The sequence below is a fragment of the Dipteris shenzhenensis genome, chromosome 19 (assembly GCF_047967505.1).
Source record: "Dipteris shenzhenensis isolate YYH24624 ecotype China chromosome 19, Dip_SZ_1.0, whole genome shotgun sequence".
Taxonomy (NCBI): Eukaryota; Viridiplantae; Streptophyta; class Polypodiopsida; order Gleicheniales; family Dipteridaceae; genus Dipteris; species Dipteris shenzhenensis.
Window position 1 is genome coordinate 44,760,677 of NC_141614.1, and position 27,052 is coordinate 44,787,728.

The following is a 27,052-nucleotide window of genomic DNA, read 5'->3' on the forward strand; positions in this document are numbered from 1 at the left end:
TAGTCTGTGTCTGTGCGACGACGTACTAGGGTGGATACCGGCTCAATGTGTTGGGGTAAAGGCACATTGCCAACCCTTCATTAAAAGATAGGACACCTATGACTGTCTTAAGACAGTCATAGGGTAAACCTAATCCTAATAAAACATAAGTGAGTTTGTGGTGTGGCTCATCATTCTTCACACCCGCACTAGAGTGTCACTCTCTCTCACTCTCACTCTCTTGCTCTCTTCCACTACTATCTCCCCCGCACAACTGGTATCAGAGCCTCCCTTGCCTACCAAGCCTCCTCTCCCTAGCCTCATCTGCCTGCCCCATCCTTTCCGTACGGTCGGATCCGTACGGCCGTACGTCGTCCGTACGGTTGTACGGACGGATCTGGCGCAGGACTACACACAGTACGGGTACGGGCGCAGCAGATCAGGGCTGCGCGGCGTGCGCGACGTGAAGGCGGCGTGCGCGGAGTGAAGGCGGCCTGCGCGGCGTTTTTTCGCAGCCTCCAAGGGTGGCGCATTTCGCGGCAGCTCCTAGGGCGGCGCATTTCGCAGGGCAGCTCCAAGGGCGGCGCATTTCGCAGGGCAGCTCCTAAGGCGGCGCATTTCGTAGGGCTGCAGGGTTTTTTGTCGCGGGCGCGGGCGTCGTCAGGCTGCAGCAGTACAGCAGCTGCTGTATGCAGCAACAGTCAGCTGCATAGCTGCTGTGTGCAGCCATTCATACGGCAGCTGTACGGACTGTCCGTACAGTCGTACGGACTGCCGTACAACTGTGTACGGGCGTCTTCTTCACCTGCAGGTACAATTTTTGCTGCAAGACTCGATTTTTGGGGGAAGCGTGCCTGCTACAGGCACCGATAGTACACAGGTACTCTGCAGGGACAGAAGTACAGCAGATACTGAAAAGTACAGCAGACATTTTTGTTGGAAGAGGAATAGTGCTGAAGCACTCTGTTTTGTGCATGTGCGCGCAGTACATGAAGCATTTCTGATACATTCCTGAAGCATTTCAGCTGTATACTGTGCATTTGTTGAGGTACAGCAGGTACTCTCGTGTCACTCACGCTTGAGGTGACTTGTGCCACAGTGGTGGTGTTTGCGCAGTTACTTGTCTTTCAGGAAGGTCAGATGCTTGTTTTGCAGAAGCTTCTATGCATTTACTGAGTGCAATTCTCAGTTTTGGGTGACCATTTCAAAGGGCTTTTGCCTGGATGTGTTTGCAGTATATGCCTTGAGGCAGTGTGTAGCCAGGGAGCACACATTTGCTTTGTCTCCGCAGTGCATTTGGTGACATTTGTTGCAGGTCACATTCTTTGTACGCACTTTGAAAATCTTAGTTGAGCCACGCTTGGAGCCACGCTTGGTCAGGGCGCATCAAGTTTACTCGGTCCCTAACTGCCCATCGTTGACAGTGCTCAAAAGATTTTCTTCTTGGTGTTTGTACTTTGTGATTTGTGTTGTTACTGAGTACACAGGGGCAGTCTATGCATTGCACATTGTTAGGTACAAGTGTCAGAGAGATTTCATATTGCATGCTACCTCAGTGTTGAGGTGTTCTCCACTTGATTCAGGTGTCAGATCAAGGGGCTTTTGCCCAGACTTTGTTTGATAGCACTTCGGTTACCGACAGAGATCTTCAGATGCATTTTCTCCCCTTGGTATAAGGGTGATTGCTTGGGATTTATCCCATTTACTGTTGCAGGTTTTGTGACAGGCTGAAGGGTCATTTACTGTTTTTGGGGTGTTTGTCAAGTGGTTTCTGCAATTTAACTCAGTGATTGTACCGTACTTGCCAACCTTTGCATTGCTGGAGTGGTAAGAATGGAGAAAGTCCTTGACAATACCTCATCTGAGGTGGGAGAAGTGATCAGTACAGTCAGTACAGCAGTGTTTACAGCAGTGTTGGTGGTTTTGTCAGATGATTGTGCACTGTTAAGCACTTGTTGAGCAGCAGCAGCAGTCTGAAATTACTGTTTTTATGCCTCTCTGAGCTCAGAACAGTTTGTCAGAAGGTATAGTATTTGCAGGGACATTTACTGTTTTGCTGCAGATTTTACTGACAGTAAAAACAGCACCATTGAGAGTGCTTCTGGCTCTTGAATAGAGCAGGTTTTTTTCTGAGAAATCAGAATTTTTATTCAGTCTTTTTTTTACTTCCAGGGAGTCAGGTACTTTCCTCATCTGATATGGCATCAGGGGGAGGTGATTCTTCAATTCTGAACATAAAGAAACTGGAAGGAGCACACAACTATGCATTATGGGCAGAACAGTGCTTGAATGTACTTCTGTTAAAGAAGATTGCTAAGCCCATAAGAGTGAAGGGTGTCAAGCCATCTGATATGGCAGCTGATGACTGGGAAGAGCTTGATTTGTCCGCGAGGGCAGCTATCATGCTCACTATTTCAGACACTCTTGTGTTCAATGTACAGGCTGAAAAGACCTCTTATGGTCTATGGCAAAGACTAGAAGAATTGTATGCCCAAAAGAGCTCAGCCAGTAAGGTTTATTGGCTGAAGAAGCTGGTCGATCTTCGCATGAAGGAAGGTACAGCTATGACCTCACACTTGAGTGAGTTCAATGCTATCTTTACACAGCTGATTGCACAGGGGTTGAACCTTGATGAGGAGTTCAAGGCTACTTTCTTGCTGTGTACCCTCCCCGAGAGTTGGGACACTTTCAAGACCACCCTGTCAAACTCGAATGCCACTCTTATTTATGCTGATGTAGAGAGCTCTCTCCTTATGGAGGAGATGAGCAGGAAGAATAATGCGGGCAGCAAGTCTTCAAATGCTTTGCAGGTACAGGACAGAGGCAGGACTCAGCAGAAGGGGAGATCTGCTAGTAAGTCCAAATCCCGCAGTCAGTCCCGTGGCAAAAAGGACATTGAATGCTTTTATTGTGGCAAGAAGGGACATGTGAAGTCGAAGTGCTTCAAGTTCATACGGGATCAGAAAGCCAAGAAGGCTGAAACAAAGGATGCAGGAAATGCAAGCAAAGGCAAAGGCAAGGCCAAGGCAGATGACTTGGATGCAGTGAATGTTGCAGCAGAGGACAGTGACAGTGACATACATGATGTTTTATGCTCTTCTGCTGTAATAGCACATGCTTTGGTTATTGATGGCCATGACATGCACACCTGGCTCTTGGATTCAGGTGCCTCTTTTCATGTTACTCCTCATAGGGAGTGGTTTACTTCCTACACAGGTACTCATGGAGTTGTTCATCTTGGGAACAACTATGCATGTCAGATTGCAGGGATTGGCAGTATACAGATAGTATTTCCTGATGGACAGTCATTTATGCTTGATGGTGTTCGCCATGTGCCGCAAATCAAGAAAAATCTGATTAGCACTGGCTTATTGGATGACAGTGGTTACCACACCACATTTGGGGATTCCAAATGGGTGATTACTGATGGCCAGACTGTAGTGGCTGAGGGTTTTAAGAGTGATACCTTGTACCCTCTTTATGTTTCCAGTGTGGGTAATCATGTTGTTGCCATAACCGAGCTGCCAAAGGTTTCATTGTGGCATAGCCGGTTGGGACACATGTCTGTTAAAGGAATGCAAGAACTGTCACGTTTGGGTTATCTGCCGCCTCTCTCTTTTTCAGATTTGCCTACTTGTGATCATTGTATATTTGGCAAGCACTCTGTCACTCCTCATAAGAGGAGAACTCCCCAGAATAGAGCACCACTTGATCTAGTGCACACTGATTTGTGTGAATGCCACAGTTATCACTAGGGGGTGCAAAATATTTTATTACTTTCATTGATGATGCCACACGTAAAGTGTGGGTCTATTTCTTGAAGCATAAGGGAGATGCCTTAGATGCTTTCAAGAAGTTTGTCGCTCAGGTTGAGAATCGGACAGGTCGTAGGCTGAAATGCCTCAGATCCGATAATGGGGGTGAGTATGTGTCACATGCTTTTGTGCAGTTTTGCCAAGCTAAGGGCATCAAACAGGAACTCTCAGCCCCTCATAATGCATCTCAAAATGGTGCAAGTGAGCGGATGAATCGAACTGTTCAGGAGAAGGTTCGATGTATGTTGTCTTATGCTGCATTACCCCATGGCTTTTGGGCAGAAGCCGTGCAAACAGCAGTTCACATTATTAATAGGTCACCAAATAAGGCTTTGGAGTTGAAAGTGCCAGAGGAGGTGTGGTCTGGCAAGCCACCCTCATATAAGCACTTACGTGTATTTGGCTGCGAGTGCTTTGCTCATGTACGCAAAGATCTACGCACCAAACTGGATCCAAAGTCTATCAGATGCATCTTTATGGGTTATGGTGACGAAGGTGAAATGGGGTACAGGTTATGGGATCCCGTTAAACGGAAGATTATACGCAGCAATGATGTCATCTTTAAAGAAGATAGTGTACACAAGGAACCCGTGCAACCTGTGGAATACAGGAGGGTTATTTATGATGATGTTGGACAGCAAAGAATGCCCATTTATATGCAGCAGCAGGCTGCTGCAGATCACCCTGTTCAAGAGGGTATACAGGCTGAAAATCAGCCAGATAATTTTGCCAATGATGCACCACTGGATGTGCCAACAGATGGGGCTGTAGAACAGCCAGATATGGTGGTACAGCCACCCGTCATGCATGAAGAACAGGCTGGACAGCAGCCTAATCCGGAACATTTTGTTAGGAGGAGCACCCGTGCACAACGGCCTCCTGCCAGGTTTGTTCCAGGAGCCAATAATGTGGCTGATTTTATCATGTTGACTGATTGTGGTGAGCCTTCCAGCTTCAAGGAAGCTATGGGAAGAACAGAGAAAAAGAAGTGGGAGAAAGCCATGCAGTCAGAAATGGACTCCCTACTTCAGAATGATACATGGGACTTGGTGCAGCTACCTGCAGGCAGAAAGGTTTTGCCATGCAAGTGGGTTTACAAAGTCAAAGTGGATTCAAATGCTTTACCTTGGTATAAGGCCAGATTGGTTGCCAAGGGATTTAAGCAGGAGAAGGGCATTGACTTTGATGAGATCTTTTCCCCGATAGTCAAGATGACTACTTTGAGAGCAGTGTTAGCTCTTGTTGCTCATGACGACATGGATTTATGTCAGATGGATGTGAAGACAGCCTTTCTTCACGGAGATCTTCATAATGAGATCTATATGAGTCAGCCAGAGGGATATGCTGTTAAAGGGAAAGAACAGCTTGTGTGTAAGCTCAAGAGGAGCTTGTATGGATTCAAGCAGGCGCCAAGGGAATGGTACAAGAAGTTTGATGCCTTCATGCAGTCCCAAGGGTATCATCGGTCATTGCTTGTACACCAAACGGGCAAAGGATGGCAGTTTGATGCTACTCATTCTATATGTGGATGACATGCTTATTGCCAGTAAATCTCAGCATGAGATTAGTGCTTTGAAGAAACAACTGCATAAGTCTTTTGACATGAAAGACTTGGGTGATGCAAATCATATTCTTGGCATGCGTATTACTCGTGACAGGTCCAAGGGACTTTTGTTTCTGTCACAGAAAGAGTATATTGACAAAGTACTGCAGAGGTTTAAAATGGAGGGGGGGAAGTCCATTAGTACCCCGTTGCCTCCACATTTAAAACTCAGCAGTAAGGACAGCCCCAGATCAGATGATGATAAGGCTGAAATGGCCAAGGTTCCGTATGCATCTGCAGTTGGATCTTTGATGTATGCCATGGTTGCCACTCGTCCGGATATTGCTTTTGCGGTGGGAGTCATCAGCAGGTATATGGCAAATCCAGGCAAGCGGCATTGGGAAGCAGTGAAAGGTGTCTTGAGGTATCTCAAGGGTACCAAAGACTTGTGCATATGCTATGGTAGGCAGGATGCATTGGTGCATGGTTTTACAGATTCAGACTATGCAGGGAATGCGGATAACCGGAAGTCTACTACCGGTTATATTTTCACATTTGCAGGAGGTGCTATATCATGGGTGTCTCGGTTGCAGAAATGCGTTGCACTGTCAACCACAGAAGCTGAATATGTTGCAGCCACTGAGGCTTGCAAGGAAGCAATATGGCTTACTCGGCTGGTGGGAGATTTGGGCATTACAGGAGATATGCCAGTTTTGCATTGTGATAGTCAGAGTGCTATCATGTTGGCAAAGAATCCGGTCTTTCATCAGAAGACCAAGCACATAGAAGTGAAATATCATTTCATCAGGGAGGTACTGGAAGACAAGCGACTTGAGCTTGTGAAAGTACATACTGATGATAATCCTGTAGATTTGCTCACTAAGAGCTTGCCTACAGAGCGGTTTGCACATTGCCGCCACATCATGGGATTAGGATGAGACCATTCTTATTTTATGGTCTTGTATACAGTAACTGTATATTGCTGTAATTTTTTATTCTTTTCTCCCCTTTAGGCACATTGGCCTTTAGGTGGGAGGTTGTTGGGGTAAAGGCACATTGCCAACCCTTCATTAAAAGATAGGACACCTATGACTGTCTTAAGACAGTCGTAGGGTAAACCTAATCCTAATAAAACATAAGTGAGTTTGTGGTGTGGCTCATCATTCTTCACACCCGCACTAGAGTGTCACTCTCTCTCACTCTCACTCTCTTGCTCTCTTCCACTACTATCTCCCCCGCACACAATGCTGATCTTCCGTGCCCACTTCATCATGAAGGATACTTCCACCCCGAACAGCTCCGCACACTTCTGGTGGGGCCAGTAGTATGCATGGTCCACCGTGGTCTCAAGCGGCAATCTCATAACTCCTGCCGCCAAACCACATAACGGCTCCTCTCGTGTGAAGCTCAGCTGGAAATTGACCTCCATCCCATGGGCGTACTAAAGGTCCAGTCCCTGTGTTCCCATCCACTCATCCGTTCTATCTGGTTTCCCATAATAGCATCAAACACCTCTAGGGTCCACTTCTCCAACCCTGTGGAGGCAAATTGGAAGCTCCAAACGGAGTGTGTCTAAGAGCCCTAATGCACTGATCAAACCCCCCTACCGTGGCTGCAGGATCATAAGCGTTACCTCCAACGGTAGAGGATAGGAGTCCGGGATCTCCAGGTAGTTCCGGGGTCCCAGCCTGCAGAAGTCCCGCGGTAATGGGCGCCCAGGCTGGAGGTGGGGGCGGCTGACCTAGAGGATGAGCCCCGTCCCTCTGCCTCCCTCCCTGGATGGGCCTGATGCTGCGGTGAGGGAGCAGAAGGGGATGTCTTACCCTTGGCTGCTGGCAGGGGTGTCGAAGCTTGGGAGGAGGGGGAGGCTGAGGAACCTGCTGCAAAGGTGGAGAGGAGGGCTGTGGGGGTAGGAGGAGGTCGGGGGGCGGAGAGAAGGGGGCGGGTGGTGAGAGTGATCATAGCGGGGGGGATGCGGGGGGGGGGAGGGAGCTCCGGGGGGGGGGGGGGAGTTGAGGGGAAAGGGGGGAGGGATTTGGAGGGGGAGGGGGCAATCCCAGGCTTCCTCTGCTGCTTAGGCTCGTCGGGGCTTTGGATCCACTCTTCCTCAATCGTAGTCTGACTATCGTCCGCCAACGCCACATCAGGAACTCGGTGATGGTGCGAGGGTGGATGCGGACTCTGAACCTTTGCCACGTGAGGAACATCTGGCTGGGCGGTGGCCCCTTCTGCTGAGGGGGGTGAATCCCCACTCAAGGGCTCTTGTTGCTGCTGCTGCTTCTCCTCAAGTTCCTTGCGGACCAACTTGTCGCTCTCTCTGCATTTGGCTCTCTGCCTGCGGCACTTGCGAGCTTGCTTGCTTGGTTTTTTGTCTTTTTAACCTGGGTCCAGTCCCCTTCTGAAGGGGTCACCCAGGGGGTCTGAGACTCCTATTGCTCCTGTCTGAGGGGGTGCGGGACTCTGGTCTGCTGGCTCTGCCTGCTCTGCGGGGGAGGGGGAGGAGGTGCTCGGGGGTGGCCCCGGGGGCAATCTCTGGCGATGTGACCCATCTGTCTGCACCGAAGACACCGGCCTGGCAGTGCATAAATCTCCACATGTTGGCGAAGTGTGCCCCCCTCGAGAGTCTCAAGGAGGATCAATGCTGGGAGGGACTATGGGCTCTCAACTTGGTCAGTCTGATCCTGGGGACTCCATCATCTGCTACAACTGAGGTGGCCGACTCTAGCGAGGACTCGAGCACCGTGCCAAATGCCCGACCAAGGGAGGGGAGAATGGCTCTATACTCCTTGGGGAGCCTTGGAAAGCGGAGCGTAACCGGAAAACGGGGAACATGATGTGTCATGTCCATGTCCTCCACTGTAAACCCATGATACCAGGGAAAGAGGTAAACTAGGTGCGGGCCATGGAGGATGGGGCTCTGCTCCACAAGTGTCGAGGCAGTGTGTCGAGGCAGTGTCGGGGGAGCTTAGCTGTATGAGAACGCCTCTTCCATAGATGGTGACCTCTTGAATGTGGTCACCCTCTAATGCCAAGCTCGCCTCTATCCACTCTTGCACCTATCTCCATGTAGGTGTGAGGCCCACAATTCTGCCCACGAGCGCCTTGTCCTGAAGGGATTGAACTACTTGCTGTACCTGTTGCTTTTCTGATGGGGAAAGAAGAACCTTAACGGCTGTGGGAGTCGAGGGTGTTGCCATAGAGCCCCTTTGGCCAGACCAAGGGTCACCACCAAGATTTTCTTTCACCTGAACAAGCACAAATGCTCCCGTTGCAGGGAGGAAGAGGAGAGAAAAGGAAAAGGAAGAAGAGCGTGCAAGGGGGGAGGCGGAGGCGAGGCGAAGAGGCGGAGGAGAGAGGTGGAGGCGGGGGGGGAGGTAGAAGGGAGAAGGGGAAGGAGAGAGGAAGGAGAGGAGAAGAGGAGGAATGGAAGGGGGAGTGCCTGCGGGGGGAGGAAGAGGCGGAATGGCGGGGGGAGGCGCTCAGGCGGGAGAGGCAAGGAGCAGCGGGAGGTGCGAAGCGGGCGGGGAGGGAGGTGGGACGGCGGGAGGGGAGGAGCGGGGACGGAGGAGCAACAAAAGGGGCGGGAGAGCGAGTGGGCGGAGGGGACAGGACGCTGAGGGAAGGGTGAGGCGAGAAGGAGCGGAGGGCAGGGGGGCAGCAGGCCGCCGCGGCCGAGGACGGTGGTGAGCTCACCGAGCAGCTCTGAGCTCCCTTGCAATTGTAAAAAAAAAGACAAGTGTTTGCTCTTAGAAAACTCGTTTCATTACAACTATGTTCAATCCTCCACAAGTGGGGTCTGTAGCCTAAGAAGGGGTCTTGAGTACACTCAATGCGAGTTGTGCTTTGATGTCAACCATTGGATGCATATTTGAGCTTGACAAATATGATAATCCAATTGGTCATGTGGCTGTGCCAAGTGAGAACATGCAGAGCAATGGAACACAGACCTTGGCATAGCAATCAAGGACCAGCCAACCTCACGTGATTTGTAGTGGAGTGACTGTGACTGTGGCTTTGATAGTTGGTGGCTGACAGCTATATGCATGTTCGGAGGTTAGAGTATGGTGCGTGGCTGATGCATGTCATACTTGGTGCGGTGGTGTGGATCCGTTCCCCCCATGTGGGGTTCGATACATGGCACATGGTGGGCAGTCCCCAACATTCTTGGATCGAGTGCGATTGTTAGAACCGTGAAAGTGGTATGTAGCTCCAATGCAATCGCAAGGGCTAAAATGCAACATTAAGGGACTACCACATGATAGTCACCCCACATACAATAGTGCGCATATGGTGCACTAGGATATATGAGCTGAAGGCCCTCTCTATATATACCGCTCCCCTTTTAGATAGAGGGAAGAGGGTGGCTAGGCGGCTTAGGCATGCTGCGCTATACATGTGGTACCCCCCAATTGGTGGGCACTCTAGTTTTGTAACAGTACAAAGCTAGACTATTAGCAAAGGGATGTGTCCAAATAAAGGCATATTCCCTATAACTAAGCAAAACACAATCAGGTCGATTGTGGCTCTTCCTATGGCTCGCATGTATATCAAATGGATATTAAGACAACATTTTATAGTGGTGATTTGAAAGAGGCATTTTATAATTCTAAATCAGTAAATGCTCCAATGTATTCAAGTGAGGATTTATCACAGGAGGAGAGTCTTGAAGTAGATGGAACCCCATACAGACAATTAGTTGTGGAAGCGTGATATATTCGACTACTACCAAAATGGACTTAGCTTTTCAAGTTAGTGCAATGTTTAAATGCATGGCACACCCTAATGGATACAACTGAAAAGTGGCTTCCTAAATACGTCAAGGGTGAGAGAAGCAATTACATGAAAATATTGAGGTGTACTTGCAGTGATTTGATTGGGTTTGTTGTCTAGATGATAGTAGATCCACTTCTGGATAATTGCTTCAACATTGGATTTGGCATATCCCTTCAAAGTGCTCCAAAATGTATAGAAAGGGAAGCTTAGGCTTTTGATGGTTGTACTAGTAGTCATGTTTGACAAATTGAGGCCATAGTGCCCAGGAACGACGTTCCTGGGCACCTGAAACGGTACGCCGTTTTCGAAACCCAAAACAGCATTTCGGGTTGGGCAGATTTTGCCCCAAACCCTCGGATCCCTTCTGTGCGGCCATGGCCGTTTCTTTGCACAGCCCTCGCTCTCCTCGCAGCCCTCGCAGCCCTCTCAGCCCTCTCACCCTACAACTCTCTCCCTCTCCAGCCTCTCCTCCTTGATTTCCTCTCATCCTACAGCCCCCCTCTCAGCCCGCTGCCCCTTCTCCCTGCTCTCCTCTCAAGCCTCCTTTTTGCTCTCCTCTCCTCTCCTCCTTGCCCTCTCCTCTCCTCCTTGCTCTCCTCTCCAACCTCTCCTTGTTGCTTTCCTCTCCTCGCTCTCCTCAGCCCTTGCCCTCTCCTCTCCTCCTTGCTCTCCTCAGCCCTTGCTCTCCTCCTTGCTCTCCTCAGCCCTCGCCCTCTCCTCTCCTCTCCTCCTTGTTGTCCTCTCAGCCCTTGTTGTATGACATATGTGTTAATAATAATTATATATAAATTATATACTTTATTAACCTTAAAAACCGAACTCCATTTCCACCGTTTCTTCTGGTGGCCGAAACTCCGAAATACCGTTTCCCGCCCATTTCCGTTTCCCTATTTTGGAAACTTGTGGGAATTATGATTGAGGCACAACATAGTGTATTTGTGTTAAATGTATATGCTTTTCTCATCGACCTTTTTCAACTGACGACTGTCTCGTTGATTTTTTCAAATTGTATCTTAATAATTGAGTATTGATGACAACACAAGCATAGCTTTGCTTACCAAGTTATTTTATTGGTATTTGTCTCTTTTACTCTTAGATTGTTTGATGCCTCTTACAAACCTTCCTCTTCTTTTGTCTCTTTTGTCTCTCCTTTCTTCTTTTGCCCATGTTATAAACAAATTGTAATTTGCAAGATTGGGTATATTCCACTCTTATAAAGGTACATCTATGCTAATAACTGGCTTTTGGTGTACTTATATACAGAGGCAGTAGTTGTCATGCCCACTTTTGGAGTACAGCTTGAGACTTTATACTACAGGTATTATGTTCACATGGTTTTCACAAGATGTTCCTTACTTTTTGCTAATTTGCTATGTCATTTTCATTTTCAATGTGCATTTTGCCTTATTTGAAATAATTTATTTGTGGCAGCAGTTGAATTTTAATTCGATGTAAAAGCAGCCACTGTAATAGGGACAACTCAATTTGTACAACTAGTCAGCTACTAGGTGTCGTGACAGGCATGGCATTGTTAAAAGCCATGATAATGCCTTTGGAACGGACCACAATACCTTGGAGACAGTTTAGGATATTTGCTGGTCTTTAGGGTTTTAGAGGACTCAGGTATTCTCAATTAAACTTTCTCACCGTCTTAATTCCACTTTTCTTCTATGCGGATTCACAGAAGCCTTGATGAGAGGACACCACATTGCTTTTTCCTTGCTTGCTTGTGAGTACCTGCTTGAGCAAATCTATGGCTGTAGCTTGAAGTGCAAAGCTGTATGTGACTTCTGACCTGCTTGCAAACATCTATCCATCAAACTCTAGCCTTCGACAATTGCATGTCGCATGTTCTATGCCTGAGGTGCCATAAGAGCCCCAATAGTCACATGGCTTCGAGTTGTATCGTGCCTCTAGCTCATCTTATAGGCTCAAGAATTAAGTTGGGGGGAGAGAGAGGTGGGGCGGGTGAGAGAGAGAGTTTAATAAAAGTCTTCGAAAGACTAGTAAAAGTCTGAGAGAGAGGGAGGGAGGGTGGGAAGAGAGAGAAAAAGAGTTCAATAAAAGTCTTCAAAAGACTAATAAAAGTGTGAGAGAGAGAGAGAGAGAGAGAGAGAGAGAGAGACGTATTAACGTCTGCGGGAGGCCTCGCGGGCCTATGGGACAAAGTGCACACAAAAAAAAAGACTCATGCAAGCCTCAGTGGGCTGGAGCAAAGGGCACGCTATGGCCCTTGCTGAGTACTAATCTACCCTAGCAAAATCATACTGATCATAATCAGTCAAGTACAAACTGAATCAAGCCAGTCATGGAGCTGGGACTTAGAACCCGAAGCCCGGTACAGTGATGGCTCTCTGGTGAGTTGTGAGAGTTGTATTAACGTCTTCGAGAGGCCTCACGGGCCTACGAGACAAAAGTAGAATCAACAGAATAACTCATACAAGCCTCCATGGGCTGAAGAGCGAAGGGCTTGCTAAGGCCGTTGTTGAGTGCTAAGCTAAGCTAATGATGTCAAAAACTTAGATCTCGAAAAAGAACACACTCTCTGAGGCTCTCAACCGGCTCCAATAGACAGTGCAAAACCTCCGTGGGAGTCGTGGTATCCCTCCAATAGGATGCAAAGATGTTGCTTATATGTAGCTGTCAAGATGTCTCTCGAGGTGTGGTATTCGGGATCTCTGCATATGGTGAGCGACATCAAGGGTGACACCTCGAGTCGGTCGATCTCCTTTGAGTAGAGTAGTGATGGGCTGGACCTTTATCGTGCATGCTCTGGCCATCCTCTGTGGTGTCTACTCTGTGCTAGTGTACATTGTTTGCAAGTCCGCTGCTCTTCAGGTGTACATGCAGCTCTCCCTACCTCGATCCTCAATTGGTGAGACGAGACCCTCATCTGTCCTATGATAATCCTTAGCGCATGGGTAACCCGTCTGTCCTCTAGATACTGGGGCCTGATGATCAGTCCATCCTCTGATACTCTCAAGAAGTGGTCTCAGTAAAATTGGATCTTGGCAGAAAACTCCTGCGTCTCCCCCCCCCCCCCAAGTGCGTGATGTGTATAACTGGAGAGTCCTCGGGAGGCCTCGTGGGCCTATGGGACAAAGTACACTAAGGAAAAAAAGCTCATACAAGCCTTGAAGGGATGAAGAAAAGGGGGCGCTAAGGCCCTTGCTGAGCACTATGATAAGCTAAAACTAAAGCTAAAGAGCTTAAGAGCTCAAACAAAACTAAGAACTTAAATACAGACTGAAAGATGAGGCTCAGAAACCGAAGCCCGGCTCTCCCATCTCGATTAGGTAGAGGTCAAAGCAGACCTGGTCATGGAAGTGGATCAGCCGAGAGAGTTGTCCAAGGCCGAGCCCTTCCTGAAAGAGGCAGTGGTATCATCCCCGGATCTTATAATAGACTGGGCACAGGAAGTGCTCCTCTATCTCTACCTCCTCTAGCGAGCATAGTCTATAGATCCATTGCTCTTTGGGTGTGCTTTGTAGCTCTCCCTGCCTTGATTCTTAACTGATGGGACGAGACCCGCATCTGTGCAATGGCAATCCTCAATGCATGTGAAACTCCTCTGTCCTCAAGGTACTAGGGTTTGATGATCACTTCATTCTCTGATACTATCAAAAAGTGCCCCGCGTGATTGCATCAACATCCATCTCTTTTGTTTCCCCTAACTTTTTCTGCAAGTTCTCAGTGTCATTATCTTGTATTTTAGAGACTGTGTTCAGGCATTATTTGATGTGCTGGTCATTAATCTTCTGAATGCTCATCCAAGTTGCACTGTATTCCCTTTCTTTTTTCCCGTCAGGTTTTCCTGTCCGGTGAGCTGTCCATACTGGATGTACAGTCCTGCATTTCAATTCTATGCACTGTTATGGGCTGTTTTTGAGCCAATGTCCCATTGTAATGTAGTTCAAAAGACAGTCCAAAGGCAGGAGCAGACCTGAGTTTTTTGGAGCAGGTTTTGAGTTTTGGCACCCCTTTCTGGGATTTCAGATTCGAATTCTGGAGGTGATGCCTGACCTTAGTTTTGGTGCCCCTTTCTGGAATTAAAAAATCCGAATTTTGAGGGTGGGAGCAGATCTATCAGCTGTTGTCTCTTGGTACTGATTCACAGCAGTCGTGGGGCCTTTATGTTTTGCAATGTCTTTGTTGTTTGCTGTTTGGAGGTCGTCTGTGTGTGTACGCCAATCTGTAGCAATCGATCTGCATGTTTGTTTGGAGATTCGGGGCAGCGAGGAACAGCCACGATTCGTGGGGCAGCAGCTGGAGCACCCGAGTAGTGCTGGAGCCAATTTAGACACCCAGGGTACCTCGATAGCAGATCGCATCAAAGCCTGACAGGTAGCGTCAAGGCCTTGAGGGCTGGAGCAGGTCCCCAGGACCTAGGCAGGGGCAAGAGCAGGTCTATGTGACCTAGACGTGGGCTAGCGAGGCTGGATGGCGGGGAGCTAGGATGGATGGTGGGAGGGCTAGGAGGGATGGCGGGGGAGCTAGGAGGGATGGCAGGAAGGCTGAGACGGATGGCAGGGGGGCTGGGAGAAAAAAGAAAAAAATTTGTATTACATCTTCGGGAGGCCTCGTTGGCCTATGAGACAAAATACAATCCAAGAATAACTCATACAAGCCATTGTGGGCTGGGCTCGCTAAGGCCCTTTGCTGAGTATTATGCTAAACTAAAATCAAAACTCAAAAGTCAAAACTCAAAACTAGTACTCAATCTCAGAGTCAAAACACATAACCTGGTGCCATGGTGGCTCTTCGGTCGTCTCTTGTTGTGATGGGGGATGCGGTCTCCGTGATCTCTGTATCTTGTGGGCCATATGAAGAGTGATGCCTCTGCTCGGGTGATCCCCTTTGAGTAGAGCTGTGATGGGCTGAACATGGTGCATACTTTGGTCCGTCTTTGCATCATGTGTTGCCATTGCGTCTCTGGCTGCGTCTCTCCTCGTCATCTCAACCCACTGACCCATGCTGCCCTCATATCAGCTATTTCCTTCTCCTCTACTCCATTATGTCCAAGGGCAGACTCTGTGACATGTCGCTGAGCTCGATTCATCTTTGTCTCCAGTGGCACTATCTCCTCCTGCTGTCTAGTCTGACACAATAGGGTCTCTTTGTGTTGTCGATCTCCATCAGATAGAGGCCAACACAGACTTTGTCATGGAACTGAATCAGCTGGGAGAGAGGCCCAAAGCCGTGCCTCTCCTGAAAGAGAGCGGTATAATCCTCGGATCGAGAGAGAGAGAGAGAGAGAGAGAGAGAGCATGAATGGAGCCACTAAATGGCCTGGCCTTCTCGATGACCCCCTTGAGTGTAAATAGATGATCCATGGTCCCGTGATCTATCCGAAAGCCCTCTTGTCCCAGCAGCTCTGAGTCTCTGAAGTTGTGTGACTAGGATAACCTATGTGTCAAGCATTGATGCATGGATCTTGGGCATTGATGCATGGATCTTGGACATGACATGTCCAATCATAATGGTCTTGTAGTTTTTCGGGCTCATGAGATCTCCTGTTTGCAAGGATCCAAGTGTGTGGGACGCCTGCGCAAATTGCTTCGTTGAAGAGCTTCGCTAAGATCTGGGCCAAGGTATTTATTCCGTATGCAATGAATTTAGTACGTAGGCCTTCATGGTCTTTGGCTTTGTGAAGCTTCTGGGCTGCGTACCACTAGTTGTGAAAAGTGTGTACAAAGTGGAGCGTGGTACATGTGAGTTTAGGTGCTGGCTGGTTAGGGACATCATATAACGTGCGTGCATAGGAGTGCCAGGTTTTGGTGTCCGTGAGAGGGGATGGAGCTCGTCGCTCAAGGAACGTCCACCACAAGTCTTTAGAGTTGTCACTAAACCAAATGTGTATGAACTCCTCGTTTCGATGAATGAAAGCATGCTTCTTCTTGCGAAGCAGATGGGTCTATGAGACTGTGAAAAACCTGGTACAAAACGAACTGTGAGGGTGGAGCTACTTAACGAGCATCCACACCAATACAGAATGCGAAAATGCAAAATGATAGTACTAAGTACAACATAGTCATGTCAGTGGTCGACTACCTATCAATCTCATCATGATCATCATCAGGACATCAGGGTGAAAGGGGCAATGGAGGTATGAAATCGACGATAGAGTGTTGTCGGCTGCTCACGGGTGCGGACCTGTGATGTCTCTTGGTCATCGCTCTGCGTCTAACAAGGGCCACAGTAACCCCTGTCGGCCGGGCTCCAACTTTGAACAGAGAGGGGATATCCCGAAGTGTAATTTGCACGTCAACCCTCTAAGCTGTCGGGTCACTGGCTCTGGGTCATGATCATGTCGAGGCCTCGTCTCGTGGGGGTCCATGTGATCTGGCAGGAAGAACTCCGTGATAGAGTTGTGAGAGGGATTTGCCAAGGAAGAAGTTTGCTCCTGTTTCCGGTTGTGATCGAAGTATCCTCTCGTGGTGCCTGACTACCTCATGAATGAAGCCCGCCAAACCTCTCTGGTCTAGATAGGAGAGGAATTGGGACAAAAACCTAGAGCTATCTCTGAGGAGGCATTAGAAATGCCCTCGGATCTCATAGTAAACGGGGCACCTGAAGATGAAGTGCTTCTTCGTCTCAACCTCCTGCATGTCACACAATGTTCATATGCGCATCTCCTTGGGTAGGCCTTCTGCTCTCCCGCTCTCGATACAAAGTCCATGTGAAGAGACTCGTGCCCAAAAGAGATCCTCAGTGAGTGGGTAAGTGGATCTGCGTGTATCCTGGTGGGTCAATGAAACCCTCCACTGTGATATGCAAGCAGTGATTTTTGTAGAAGTTGAGCTTCACTGGGAGTTCGCTCGGTCCCAACCAGGTCCTGAATGTGTGTAGTTGTAAGAGATCGTCACGGGTTACCTGGTTGACCTCGTGTGATAGGAGGGGAGAAAACAGAGCGTCCATAGTGTGTTGGAAGGGAGGGAGTCTATCCATGTTGTGCCCAAGTTGCTCAAACCATCTCTTTGTGCGTGCATACCAACATCTCTGGTCTCCTCTTGCCAAAAGTGCCATAGAGGACGACAATGCTAGCCAAGGTAGTCTGCTAGGCTTAGAAGTGTAACTCCCATACACCCTGACTCGGAACAGATACGTGATGACTTGAAATGCAGTATCTAGCTGTAATGGGAATGACCCAAACTCAGCCTGAATGATCTGGTGAGGAACGGATGGCTTACCACCACAGAGAGACAGAGAGAAAGAAAGAAAGAAAGAAATTTTATTACAGTCTTCGGAAGACCGATGGGTCTATGAGATTGAAAGAAAACCTGATACAAATCACAGTAAGGGTGGAGCTAGTGAAACGAGCATCATCACCCGTGCTGAATCCTAAGTCTGATCATACATAATCAAATACATCTGGATGTAACAATGAAAAGAAAAGGACTGGAGCAGAGCGGAATCCTCCATATGTCATGTCCCCCTGGTTGGTGCATAGCCGGTGATGGGACGCTGGTGCCCGTCAAGGGGTGCCGTGCATCTCGGTCTCTTGGACGAGGCTCGATGCAAGACCAGAGCCACCGTGACTCCCGTGGGACGTATCCCGGGTCTAAACAATGACGGGAGGTCCCCCAGAGTGATCTGTGTGTCCCCTCGATGTCTCGTGTGTCGTGCTGCGATCGTTGGGTCGGGGTCTCTGTCACGTCCGCGGCTAGAGACTGGGCGATCAATGTCACTCGATGGGAAGAACTCTGTGATCCTGCTCTGAGAGGTGTCTGATGATGTGGCCAAGCCCCGTCGCCTGAGTAAGTACTCTCTATGTCGGATTCCCTCGTGAATGAAGGTCGCGAGGCATCTTTGATCTGGGTAGGCGAGGAATCTGGAAAGGAGCCTGGAGCCGTCTCTGAAGAGGCAGTGGTAGCGACCTCGGATCTCATAGTACATTGGGCAGATGAAAATAAAGTGCTCCTCCGACTCAACCTCCTGACAGTCGCACAATATGCATAAGCGATGCTCCCTAGGAATCACCTCTGCTCTGCCGCTCTCTATGCGGAGGTGGTGTGATGATACCCGAAACTGTCTGATGGAGATCCGTAGTGAGTGAGGCATATGAAGCTCAGTGTACCCTGGTGGTGTGATGAATCCCTCCTCCGAAATGCGAAGACAGTAATCTCTGTAGAAACTCAGCTTCACTGGAAGCTCCCTTGGCTCCAACCAGGTCCTAAAGGTGTGTAGCTGCAGGAGATCCTCTCGAATGACCTAGTTGGTATGTGGCCCAATCGGGATGGGGGGTGGGAGTACTGGAGGGGCATTTAAACTGTACTGAAAAGGAGGTATCCTATCGATGTGGAACCCTAGTCTCACAAACCATCTGTGGGTCCGTGCATACCAACATCGCTCGTCTCCCTCTGCTGCCAACGTCATGGAGGAATCGAGAGCCAACCATGGCAACCTCTATCTCCCTGATGTGCAGTCCCCATATGATCTAACCTGGTGTAGATATGTGATGGTCTGAAAGGCTGCATCTAGCTGGAGTGGAGAAGCACCAAACTCGGCCTGAATGATGTGATGTGGTACAGACAGTTTCCCCTGGATCATCCGTGAGAGCATGAGGATTTGCAAGCACTCCACCCGTGTCCACTCTATCTCTGACATGTCAGGCCCCCAACAAGGGCTGCCATACATACCGGCTGGTCGGACGAAGGAGTCGAAGAGAAGAGCCTTGGTCCGAGGGTCCTGGAAGTGGGAGTGAAACACTGTCTCTCTAGCCGAGCCAGTGAGGCGTATCCCCTACTCAGTCTGGCCTGCATTGCTGGTCTCATCGTGAAGATCGGGCCGGAGAAGATGACCCCCAAGTAAGTGTATGAGGATACGATCTCAACTGGTGACCCACCCAAAGTAAAAGCAAACTGTTTCCGTTGCATGTTTGCTCGAGAGGTGTTAAAGATCATGACCTTGGTCTTGCCAAGGTTGACCTCCAAATCATGGGATAAACAAAAAGCCTGCAGTGCATCCAGGTGTCGCTGGAGCCCCTCGGGTGTGGACGACAAGAGTGCCACGTCATCTACATAAAGAAGAATCCTGATGATGATCCCGGCAAGTGAGCAACTGGTCCCTCCGAACGTCCCCAGAAAGTCTCAAGCTCATCGATGTAGAGGCCAAACAGGATCGGTGATAAGGGACAACCCTGTTTGACCCCTATGGTACTCAGGATCTCATCTGTCCAACCTGCGCTTGTACGAACTCGGCGTGAGACTCTCTCATACAGTGTCATGATTGCCCAAATGATCTCTTGATCAAATCCCAGTGTCTGTAGGCATGTGATAAGACGAGCTCGAGATACTGTGTCAAAGGCTTTGCGGAAATCCACAAAGCAACAGTATACCCTCTCCTTCCGTGATCTGGCCTCCTCAATGACACTCCTGAGTGTGAGTATGTGATCCATAGTCCCATGGTCTCGCTTGAAATCGGCCTGACCCTCTGCTCTGAGCCCTCTCATCTTTGCGAACAGGCTGACCGATGCATCCAATACAGCTGCATAGATCTTGGACATCACATGTCCAATCATGATAGTCCTGTAGTTACTCGGGTCCATGGGATCCCCTACCTTGTGGATGGGGCTGATGGTGTTGAGTGTCCAAGTGCGGGGGAAGCCAAGGCAAACAGCTCATTGCATAGCTTTGCTTGGAATGGGGGCTAACGTGTTGATCCCATATGCGATAAACTTAGTGCATAGCCCCTCGTGAAATTTAGCTCGGCCATTGTGCAGTTTCAATGTCGCGTCCTTGACTCCCCCTCTGGTGAACAACGTGCAAGTGGTGGGACGAGGTGTGTGTATGAGGTCTGGAGTGGGCTGGTGTGGGACATCATATAGATGGTGTGCATACGTGTGCGAGACTCTCGTGTCGGTGAGGGGTGATGGGGACCTACGCTCAAGGAATCTCCGCCAAAAATCCTTAGAGTTGTTGTTGTACAAGATGTGCAGCTGCTGCTCCTCATTTTGACGAAGAAAAGCTTGCTTCTTCCGACGTACGAGACGTCGGTACTTACGTACCATGTCTGGTATGTTCGGGAGGTGACATTTGGTTTCAAGTCGGAGCTGTCGGCGATAAGCCTTGCACTCCGCATCGTACCAATTGTTGCAGGGTACAAAACCAAGAGGTGGTGGTCTAGTGGACCGTGTGGTGTGGGGAAAGATTTGGAGGGCAGCCTCGTGGAGTGTGCGACTAATCAGGGCAGCACGGTCCTCTATGAGTGGTATGTGATCGATGTAGGTTAGGAGTCTGTTTAGGCATCCAGAGTAGGCCGGTGAGAGGCTGTGATCAAAGTGTATGTTGTGGTAGGTGTCATGCTTCCTATGTGGTGTGTGGTGTGGCTAAGCATGGGGTGGCGATAGTGAAGAATAGGTATGTGTGATCAGCTCCTGGAGGGAGTGGTGCTACGGTGAAGTCGGTGATACATGAAGTGAAGGTAGGGGATCCCATGATGTAATCTACTACACTAGTGCCCCCCCCGTGTGGGAAGCAAGTAAAACCACCTGAGGAGGGCCATAGGTCGAGCCCGTTGTAGATGATGAGATCATGCATCCTGCCCAAATCAAGGAGCGCGTGTCCATATGGTGTAACAGGCCCGTGTCGGTCCGATGAGGTCCTAGTCATACCTGCTCCGTCTAGGTCCATGTCTGGAAGCATGATAGAGTCGTCTTGGAAGTCCAGGAGTGGTGCCTGTCGCGTACTCGTTCTGGCGTTGAAGTCCCCAACAAGGAGAACTTCCCCGCGGGCTAAAAGGTTTGGGATATCCTGATGTCACACAGAGAGAGAGAGAGAGAGAGAGAGAGAGAGAGAGAGAGATGTGTGTACGTCCGCGGGAGGCCTCGCGGGCCTATGGGACAAAGTGCATAGAAAAAGAAAACAAGCCTCAATGGGCTGGAGCAAATGGCGTGCTAGGGCCCTTGTTGAGTACTAATCTATGCTAGCAAAATCATAATCAATCAAGTACAAATTGAATCAAGTCAATCTATCAAGTACAAACTGAATCAAGTCAATCTCGGAGCTGGGACTCAAATACTAAAGCCCGGCACAATAATGGCTCTCTGGTAAGCTGTGAAGATATCTCGTATCTGCGTTTGTTGAGCTGTCTCGTGCTGTGGTAGGGGACATGGTCTCCTCGATCTCTAAACTCTCTGGGCTATGTCTTGAGTGACCCCTCGTCTTTGTCGGTCCCTCCCTTAGGAATGCTGTGATAGGCCAGACCTCAATTGAATGTGCTCTGGGCACACTCTATCTCGTGCGTGGTCTCTGTGTCTCTCTCTCGGCGGCACTGTGTCGGCTCTCTCTACCTATCAAGGCTGCTCTCATGTCAGCTAGCTCCTCCTCCTCCACTCAGCTGTGCTCTAGGGCTAACTCAAATGTGTAGAAGTCTGTGACACATCGCTGTGTTCGGTCAGCCTCTATGTCCTCTGACGTAGCCACCTCTTGCTGCTCTTTGATGTGTCGCAGTATTGTCTCTCGGTGCTAGTGCATCTCCACCAAATAAAGTCCAATGCAGAATTGGTCATGGAAATGGATCAGTCATGATAGTGGACCGAAGCCTCTCCCCTCCAGGTAGAGACAATGGTAGCACCCTCGGATCTCATAGTAGGCTGGGCAAGCACAAAGAAAATGCTCCTCTGTCTTGTCCCCAGCATACATAGCGTGCAGATCCGTTGCTTTCTCGGTAAACTTGCATCTCTCCCCACCTCAATCCTTTGCTGATGGACCGAAAGCCGAAACCGGCATCTGTGAGCTGTGAAAATATATCGTATCTGTGGCTGCTTGGTTGTCTTGCGCTGTGGCGGGGGGCGTGGTCTTCGTGATCTTTGTACCCGGTGGGCCATATCGAGAGTGACGCCTTTGGTCGGGCGGTCTCCAATGAGTAAAGCTGTGATGGGTTGGACCTTCATTGTACGTGCTCTGGTTCGTCACTGCTCATATGTGGCTCCTATGTCTCTGGCTGCATCCCTTCTCATAATCGTTCCGTCCCACTAACCCATACTGTCCTCATGTCATCTATCTTCTCCTCTTCTACTCCAACATGTCTAGGGGCAGACTTGAATGCGTAGAAACTTGTGATGTGTCTCTGACCTCGTTCTACTCCTGTCTCCTACGATATTGTTCCCTCCTCCTCTTTGATTTGACGAATAGGGTCTCTCTATGTCGTCACATCTCCATTAGATAGAGGCCAACATAGACCTGGTTCTGGAAGTGTATCAGCCGGTGGGAGTGAGGCCCGAAATATCTCATAATCTTTTTTTCCAGAGAAAAGAACTTCTATTAATGCTTGTAAAAAACGATCATACTAAATGGATGCTCAAGTATGTATGGGTGTGTGGATTTGTATGTGTGAGCATATGTTTATACTATGGTCTACACCCACTGTTGGACGTTGATGACGTCAATGGGGATGTCATAGTGCTATGCGTGACAGAGTTTATGGTTTTACTATCATGAGAGTGAAACTGCACTATGTATTTGTAGAGGATGAGTTTGGGCATGTTCTTGGATTCATCTAATTTCACCTTGTGAAGTTTTCGTCCATGTTGTGGCGTGTTGGTATTATGATAATTCTTTCTATCTTAAGTTATCAGCTAGATTTAGATGCTCGTCTGGGAGAACTAAAATGAAATCGTTTAGTCTCCACAAGCAGTTGTAGCTTGAATGAAGAGATTTTGGACTACTTTTTGATTAACCTTCTCCTTTAGTGCTAGCCTTCGTCATGGCTGAGACTTCCCTTCACCTCCTGATTGCCGAGATAAACTCAGTACAAAGACTTTGCATAAATGGTTGCTAAAGTATGCGTGGGTGTGTGGATTTGTATGTGCGAGAGCATATGTTTATACTATGGTCTACACCCAATGTTGGACGCTGATGATGTTAGTGGGGATGTCATAGTAGCTAGTCCCTCCTATGCGTGATGGATTTTTTGGTTGTCAACCTTATGAGTGACTATCATGAGATTGAAGCTGCACTATGTTGTGTTTTTAGCAGATGAGTTTGGGCATGTTCTTGGATTCACCTAGATATATACAACTGGGTCTTCCCCTCGGATAAGAGCCCCCATGCAAAGGTGTGTGATCACCTCCACGAAAAGATCGAATTACCTCATCCATCCTATGTGAGAGTAATGCCTGCCTCTTACACTGCGCCAAATGTCATGAAAGCTACTGTGCCTCAGACCTCGTCCAGTGTCCCAAAGCTTGCTTCTGTATGATGTGGGATCTTATCTCCCGAAACTCTATTGTTAAACCATGGGTTTTGTGTTATCTATCTAGCTGAGGGGCGAACTGCAGACTTGGTCGTGGGGAATGATCTAGTGGAGGTATCATGGATGACTAATACCAGTGTGTCTGAGGTATGAGCGAGGTTTGCATCATCTCCAAAGGGGGTCGCTAGCCTGTGGGATAACTAATAAGTTGCTCATGTATACTGCATCAAGGGCATGATTGAAGTTACTCGGACTTGGTGAGGGTAGGTGGATCACGTACTATGTCAAGTAGTGTAGTCAAGATACTAAATGACAGGTACGAGTGATTGGCGCCAAGAGGGGGGAGAGACTATGAAGTCCTGTAATCGTGTAACAAAAGTCGGGGAGCCCGATTAGTAGTCTACAGTGCTACTACCCCCTCTGTGTGGGAAACAGGTAAGCCCTCCAGACAATGGCCATCGCTGGAGACCATTGTATATGATCATGACGTGTACCACTCCCATCTTCAGCAGGTGTCTTTCATATCCTGTCACATGTGGTGTATCCTCTGAGTGTCTCACTATCCCGGGATCTATTGGGTCTATCTCTGGCACTCTGAGGGGGTCTAACTCAAAATCAAGCAATTCCATCTATGTGTTCGTCGTGTGTGCATTGATGTTACGTAGGAGTATCTCTCCGTGCCTGGAAATCTCCACAATATTATCGTATATCATCTCATATGGGCTATGACCCTCTGTAGTGACCTCTTGCACATATGATGATGTATCTGGGGGAAAATAACATACTGCAATAAAGAGCAGTCGTCTATTAGGTGGCTGGGATCACACCCACATATGCCGTGCATGTTCCTCCTTCTGCATCACATAGATAAGCAGTCTTAGGTGTGATTTACCAAAATTGCTACCCCTCAAGAACCTCGTACCCCACTATCCCTCCTCGTCTCATGTTTGAAGGATGACTCTTAGGTGTATCCCGTGACTATGGGTAGTCTTCTCTCTGGACTCTCATGTGTCTCGGTGTAGAATATCATCTCCCTGTCGGTGGAAGTCTCCGAGTTGTTCTTCTGCAGATGAGTCGGTTCATCATTGCTTATGGGACTGCAGACATGTGAGAGCCATTTGGATGCGGGGGGCTGGCAGGATTCTTGCCACTTTTCCCCCCCCCTCATTTCTTCGTCACGTGGGGATCAGTGGCTTGGCTCTCTTTATCAGGTCCTTAGATATTCCACGAGTGGCAGGATGCTTCCTAGGCCATTTCTATTTGACGGCACCTAGTTGAGCCTTGCTCTCTGGAGGACATGCCTATCTCCCGATATAGACCAGTGCATGCTGATATGGATTCAGCTTGGTAGATACTGGCTAGTATTGCTGCTTGGCAGATCTGAAGGGCCAGATGCACGGAGGCCATTGATGGATCTCAGGACCACCCTTCACATAGCTTGGCCAGTATTTGGGCTGATACCATTCACACTATGATGGCTAGCTGGGCGAGCATGCAAGGGTCCTCCAAGGCAGCCTCTTCCAGGAGGGTTATATTCCTTATGAAATGGAGGGGCTCACCTTTTTTCTCAGAGACATCATCAGGGTTGAGGTGGCATTTTCAGCCTCAACCTTGGTTTCTCTCCAGCTCTTTGAGTTTTTGCTTACTCTTCTAGAGTGTTTTTTCTCATGTCCAACATGATGTATTTACGCATTGAGCTTGCTCTTGCAGGTTTCTTTCATACTTAATAGAAGTCTCTTTCATGGGAAAAAAAGGAGTCGTCTCTGAGAGCCCCTGGGTCTGTGACCATAGGGTGCCATTGCAGCTCCATACCGCTATCTTCAATCTGTGTTGTCCCCCCACCCCATGGCCTCGGCACTAGAAGTCTCTTTCATGGGAAAAAAAGAAGAAGTCTCTGAGAGCCCCTGGGTCTGTGACCATAGGGTGCCATTGCAGCTCCATACCGCCACTGTCATGGCTGTCCCTGGCTCTCTAACCATGATATGTCCTCCCCGAGATATTCCTGCATTTCATACCTTTCCATTTGATTGATTTCTCGTAGTATGGGTCAGCATTGATCAAGTGCCAATTCTCGCTAAATTGTATTCATTCTTTTGCATGTGTTTCAGTTTAAGTGATATACAATGTAATTCCTCTAAGAGTCATCTTCATGTGGATAAGTTTGTGGGAAGAGCCAGCAGCATAACATCTGTATCTGACAAAGTCAATAATCTAGAGTAGTTGGATGAATAGATTGGATTTATTATGTAGGTGGATTGAATTATGTAAGTGGCATATTTAGATCGGATTTATTATGCAAGCGGCATATTTAATATTTCACGCCTTGGCAAATTGTGAATGCAGTGGAAAAGTGCAGCGTCGGTTTGTGCCTTTAAAAAGAATCCTAGCAGCTGTTATCAATGAAGCAGTAACACCAACATCATGTTACTATTATCTTGCATTATTGCTGCAAGATGACACTAATCTTGTACTGGCCTTTCGGGTAAGGGGTATTTTTGGGTAGGAAAGGTATCATGAATCACATTTTGAGAGTAGCCTTACACTTTTTGATGTTCAATGGATGTTGTTATTAGGAAGTGCGGCCTCCTCTGAGCATGCTTGTTCCAATCTGGAAAGCACTTTGTGAAGCAGTTGGAAATTAGTCATTGGGCCATGACCGGTTTCTATTTCCTTTATGGTAGGTACTTCTCGTTTTCACTGCTACTAACTTTACCACATGCAAGGCACATGCTGGGGTTTGATTTGTCATTGTAGAACATTGTTTGCTGTGATTATAACTTCAGTTTGTCTTGTCCTGTGCAGAGATTTTGATCTCATGTATGCTTTATGATCCTTGGGAGTTGGAATGATAAAAGGCGTACCTGGACATGAAAAGGAAAGATAATGTCCATTTTGATGCAATGCCATGAATCCTAAACATGCCTTAGTATCATATTCAAAATCTTGAATTTTGAATAAACCAGAGCTAAAAAATGATAGAAATAGTGAAGACAGCTTCAGCAAGCAAAGACAGAATGGAAGCTTGCGTGAGAGGAGGGGGAAACATTAGTTATAGGATGGACTTGGTATTTAATGGGTTGGAGAGAGTGTTGTCAAGAGCGTGAATGTTTTCCTTTACCAGTATTAAGAAAGAAGAGAACTGTGGAAAACAAAAGGGGTGTCAATGTGTATGTCCAGGCAGCAGCACAAATCAGGTGCTGCTTGCACTGGAATTCACAAATGCTGTTGTTCCAGGTGTACCTTTCCACATTTTTTACATGCGGCAACTCATTCTTGCTACTACGTGAATACTCATACTTGCAAGGCAATAAATGTTTCCTGTTATTGAGGGGTGAAGAAAATCAGGCAGATGGAGCGACTACTTCATAGTCAAGCCGCAGAGGCAATTGAGAGGAATAGAGAACAGTTTGTAGTGCCAGTCTGCTCATTGTTGATGTTCTATTTGCATATAACTCTGAGAGTATAAGAAATTGCCACTGTTTGATACCCGAAGGACCATTTTGAGCGGCTTTGTAGTCACCTATCCATTGTGCCATCTGGTTTTTATTTTGCTTTTGGTATCAATGAAAAAGACTTGTTGAAATTTTGTAATATTAAAGGCAGTGGCCAATGTATTATTTAGTTAGGAGGGTTAAGGGCTCTTTTTCCTTCTAAGGTTTTCTACCCTAACCACAGTTAGTGGTTGAGTTTAGGATTAACTCACCCTAGGGTTTTTGTTGACAACCCTTTGTACTTTCATTCTTACACG

At 48.2% G+C, this 27,052-nt stretch overlaps 1 protein-coding gene across 2 annotated transcripts in view; it reads left to right on the forward strand.

Annotated features, from left to right (window-relative positions):
• LOC147890524 (phosphatidylinositolglycan-like protein) overlaps nucleotides 1–26,803 on the forward strand; it is a 50,071-nt gene extending 23,268 nt beyond the window's left edge. For both annotated transcript variants that reach the window (XM_087390833.1, XM_087390832.1), the window contains exons 3-6: nucleotides 11,374–11,428; nucleotides 25,648–25,786; nucleotides 25,878–25,981; nucleotides 26,107–26,803. In XM_087390833.1, the coding sequence (XP_087246959.1) occupies nucleotides 11,374–11,428; nucleotides 25,648–25,786; nucleotides 25,878–25,946 (263 nt within the window). In that variant the 3' untranslated portion in view covers nucleotides 25,947–25,981; nucleotides 26,107–26,803. The remainder of the gene's footprint in view (nucleotides 1–11,373; nucleotides 11,429–25,647; nucleotides 25,787–25,877; nucleotides 25,982–26,106) is intronic.
• Nucleotides 26,804–27,052: the final 249 nt, after the last annotated feature.